The 4,521-nt window shown below is 44.6% G+C and overlaps 1 protein-coding gene across 1 annotated transcript; it reads left to right on the top strand.

Annotated features, from left to right (window-relative positions):
* The first annotated feature begins 1,167 nt into the window (after window positions 1-1,167).
* LOC123732498 (C-type lectin domain family 6 member A-like) lies at window positions 1,168-3,288 on the top strand. The gene is made up of 3 exons (XM_045711698.1): window positions 1,168-1,561; window positions 1,638-1,747; window positions 2,607-3,288. The coding sequence occupies exons 1-3, from the start codon at window positions 1,400-1,402 to the stop codon at window positions 2,770-2,772; spliced, it is 438 nt and encodes a 145-aa protein (XP_045567654.1). The 5' UTR covers window positions 1,168-1,399; the 3' UTR covers window positions 2,773-3,288.
* The last annotated feature ends 1,233 nt before the right edge of the window (window positions 3,289-4,521 follow it).

The raw sequence follows: 4,521 nt of genomic DNA, 5'->3' as shown, positions 1-4,521 counted from the left end.
TACATTGGAAGTGTTTACTTGTACATCAAGCTGCCTCACACTACAGAAATAGGAGCAGAAGACTAGATCCAATGAGCTGTTCTGGCCTCTCACAAGACAAGGCTCATGCAAAGCTACCTACATATTCAATGTGGGAATAAATAATAGTTGCAAAAGTTATGTTTAACGTGAAAATGTTGTAGAACAAAAATATAAATGCAACATGTAAAGTGTTAGTCCCATGTTTCATAAGCTGAAATAAAAGATCCCAGAAATGTCCCATACGCACAAAAAACGTATTTCTCTCAAATGTTGTGCACAAATTTGTTTACTTCTCTGTTAGTGAGCATTTCTCCTTTGCCAAGATAATCCATCCACCTTACAGGTGTGGCATATCAAGAAGATGATTAAACAGCATAATAATTACACAGGTGCAACTTGTGTTGGGCACAATAAAAGGCCACTAAATTGTGCAGTTTTGTCCACAACACAACACAGATGTCTCAAGTTGAGGGATCATGCAATTGGCATGGCGACTGCAAGAATGTCGACCAGAGCTGTTGCCAGATAATTGAATGTTAATTTCTCTAACGTAAGCCGCCTCCAACGTCGTTTTAGAGAATTTGGCAGTACTTCTAACCGGCCTCACAACCGCAGACCATGTGTAACCACGCCAGCTCAGGACCTCCACATCTGACTCCTTCGCCTGCCACCTGGACAGCTGATGAAACTGGGTTTGCACAACAGAAGAATTTCGGTGCAAACTGTCAGAAATCATCTCAGGGAAGCTAATTTGCATGTAGCAAGGATCTGTACACAATTCCTGGAATCTGAAAAATTCACAGTTCTTCCATGGCCTGAATACTCACCAGACATGTCAACCATTGAGCATGTTTGGGATGCTCTGGATCAACGTGTACAACAGCATGTTCCAGTTCCCGCCAATAACCAGCAACTTTGCACAGCATTTGAAGTGGACTGGGACAACTTTCCACAGGCCACAATCAGCAGGCTGATCAACTCTATGTGAAGGAGATGTGTCGCACTGCATGAGGCAAATGGTGGTCATACGAGATACTGACTGGTATCTATGACCAACAGATGCATATCTGTATTCCCAGTCATGTGAAATCCATAGATTAGGGCCTAATGAATTTATTTCAATGGACTGATTTCCTTATATGAACTGAAACTAAGTAAAATCTTTGAAATTGTTGCATGTTACGTTTGTATTTTTGTTCAGTGTAAAAGCTAAAGGCAAACAGGCAATTCACACAAACGACTGCTGTGGGAAATCACCAGAACATATTCATTATTTTCTAAAGCTGCAAGGTGGAATCTCAATCAGCTCATTGGAAGGGTTCATTAGCTTTATCTGTGTCATGTTTTTCTTATTTTTCATTACATTCAAGTGTCAAATATGGTAAAGGTCAAACTTCTAGGGTACTGTCCTGAAGGATGGAGAAGGTTTGGCTGCACCTGTTACTACGTCTCTACTGAGGGGAAATCCTGGGAGAAGAGTAGACAGGACTGTCTGGAGAGAGGAGCAGATCTGGTGATCATTAACAGTGAAGAGGAACAGGTGAGAGACAGAGACAGAGAGCTACTTTATTAGTCCATCATGTGTTATTAACAATGCTTTTTTTATGCCTCAACAGACATTCGTCAATGGGTTTGAATCAGTCAATTATGTCTGGATTGGTCTGACTGACTCTATTACTGAGGGGACCTGGAAATGGGTGGACGGCACCCCACTGACCACACCAAGGTAAGAGACTACTGATGTATAGTAACACTGACCACCCCCAAGGTAAGAGATTACTGCTATAACAACACTGACCACCCCAAGTTAAGAGACTACTGCTCTATAATAACACTGACCACAGTGGAAGGAGTAGGACTGATTCTTTGTGTTGTTCATACTCTAGGTTCTGAGAGAGTGGTTCTGAGAGATTGGTCAGTCTAACTCTGCCTTGTTCATACTCTAGGTTCTGAGAGAGTGGTCAGTCTAACTCTGTGTTGTTCATACTCTAGGTTCTGAGAGAGTGGTCAGTCTAACTCTGTGTTGTTCATACTCTAGGTTCTGAGAGATTGGTCAGTCTAACTCTGCGTTGTTCATACTCTAGGTTCTGAGAGAGTGGTCAGTCTAACTCTGTGTCGTTCATCCTCTAGGTTCTGAGAGAGTGGTCAGTCTAACTCTGTGTTGTTCATACTCTAGGTTCTGAGAGAGGCCAGTCTAACTCTGTGTTGTTCATCCTCTAGGTTCTGAGAGAGTGGTCAGTCTAACTCTGTGTTGTTCATACTCTAGGTTCTGAGAGAGGCCAGTCTAACTCTGTGTTGTTCATACTCTAGGTTCTGAGAGATTGGTCAGTCTAACTCTGCGTTGTTCATACTCTAGGTTCTGAGAGAGTGGTCAGTCTAACTCTGTGTTGTTCATCGTCTAGGTTCTGAGAGAGGCCAGTCTAACTCTGTGTTGTTCATACTCTAGGTTCTGAGAGATTGGCCAGTCTAACTCCTGCGTTGTTCATACTCTAGGTTCTGAGAGAGTGGTCAGTCTAACTCTGTGTTGTTCATACTCTAGGTTCTGAAAGAGTGGTCAGTCTAACTCTGTGTTGTTTCTACTGCAGCTACTGGTGGAGAGGAGAACCTGGTCGTACAGACTGGAACTGTAGGTTCATCTATTACAAATCATCAGGCCATGGAGTATGGTGGAATTATTATTGCTCCTCTTCACAACCATGGATCTGTGAGAAATATGCTTCCCATAGGTACTTTTTCTGCACTGCTGATTAATGAACTCTCTACTGTATGTTAATGATGGTCTGAAGACTGGTGTGATTTGATAGAATGGTACTCTGAACTACAGCTGGGAGAGAAACACACAAACACACAAACACATGCACACATTCATACACGCACACACACACAAAGACACTGATCTGAACCTGAGTCTCCCACGGGAGAAAACAACGTCTTAGTTAGACAGGGGAAATTCCCTTTTGGGCTGAGAGCTGACACTGATTTTGAAGTCACTTGCGGGGCTACCTCATCACGTGACCATGAGCAACCAATCATGACCGATACACAAGCTGACACAATAATTTATTCATTTGTCAATCAATGAGCTATATAATAGGGTATAATATCATTCGATAGCCGCTGTCAATCAATTACTGTTAAGTACTACACTTCTAAATACATTTAAAATGACTTTATATGTTTATCAGGTATGTTTGCTTCTTGTGCTTTTATTATTCTGAACATAAACAATGTGTACTTCCTGCTTATTCAATAACTCATTAAACCGAGATTAAAGACATTTCCTGTCTAGTACATTATTGTTCTCCCTACTCTCTTTTATCTGTTTTATTACGAGGTGACACCAATCGGTGCTCCCCACGTGCTAAATATGACATCCAACCTCAAAATGGAAATGAAAAAAAAACTAAGGCTGTAACACCTTCCCCTTAAGACATTTACATTTTACATTTAAGTCATTTAGCAGACGCTCTTATCCAGAGCGACTTACAAATTGGTGCATTCACCTTATAATATCCAGTGGAACAACCACTTTACAATAGTGCATCTAAATATTTTAAGGGGGGGGGTTAGAAGGATTATCCTATCCCAGGTATTCCTTAAAGAGGTGGGGTTTCAGGTGTCTCCGGAAGGTGGTGATTGACTCCGCTGTCCTGGCGTCGTGAGGGAGCTTGTTCCACCATTGGGGTGCCAGAGCAGCGAACAGTTTTGACTGGGCCGAGCGGGAACTGTGCTTCCTCAGAGGTAGGGAGGCGAGCAGGCCAGAGGTGGATGAACGCAGTGCCCTTGTTTGGGTGTAGGGCCTGATCAGAGCCTGAAGGTACGGAGGTGCCGTTCCCCTCACAGCTCCGTAGGCAAGCACCATGGTCTTGTAGCGGATGCGAGCTTCAACTGGAAGCCAGTGGAGAGAGCGGAGGAGCGGGGTGACGTGAGAGAACTTGGGAAGGTTGAACACCAGACGGGCTGCGGCGTTCTGGATGAGTTGTAGGGGTTTAATGGCACAGGCAGGGAGCCCAGCCAACAGCGAGTTGCAGTAATCCAGGCGGGAGATGACAAGTGCCTGGATTAGGACCTGCGCCGCTTCCTGTGTGAGGCAGGGTCGTACTCTGCGAATGTTGTAGAGCATGAACCTACAGGATCGGGTCACCGCCTTGATGTTAGTGGAGAACGACAGGGTGTTGTCCAGGGGCACGCCGAGGCTCTTAGCACTCTGGGAGGAGGACACAAGGGAGTTGTCAACCGTGATGGCGAGATCATGGAACGGGCAGTCCTTCCCCCGGGAGGAAGAGCAGCTCCGTCTTGCCGAGGTTCAGCTTGAGGTGGTGATCCGTCATCCACACTGATATGTCTGCCAGACATGCAGAGATGCGATTCGCCACCTGGTTGTCAGAAGGGGAAAGGAGAAGATTAATTGTGTGTCGTCTGCATAGCAATGATAGGCGAGACCATGTGAGGATATGACAGAGCCAAGAGACTTTGTGTATAGCGAGAATAGGAGAGGGC

The sequence above is a fragment of the Salmo salar genome, unplaced genomic scaffold (assembly GCF_905237065.1).
Source record: "Salmo salar unplaced genomic scaffold, Ssal_v3.1, whole genome shotgun sequence".
Classification (NCBI taxonomy): Eukaryota; Metazoa; Chordata; class Actinopteri; order Salmoniformes; family Salmonidae; genus Salmo; species Salmo salar.
Note: the sequence above shows the minus strand (reverse complement) of the source record. Positions and strands in the feature narration are given on the sequence as shown.

Bases quoted from the DNA above. Each gene is read 5' to 3' on its own strand.
- LOC123732498 (XM_045711698.1), top strand. From the start codon at position 1,400: ATGGTAAAGGTCAAACTTCTAGGGTACTGTCCTGAAGGATGGAGAAGG. The intron at 1,562-1,637 runs GTGAGAGACAGA...ATGCCTCAACAG, and splicing joins TTAACAGTGAAGAGGAACAG to ACATTCGTCAATGGGTTTGA. The intron at 1,748-2,606 runs GTAAGAGACTAC...TTTCTACTGCAG, and splicing joins ACCCCACTGACCACACCAAG to CTACTGGTGGAGAGGAGAAC.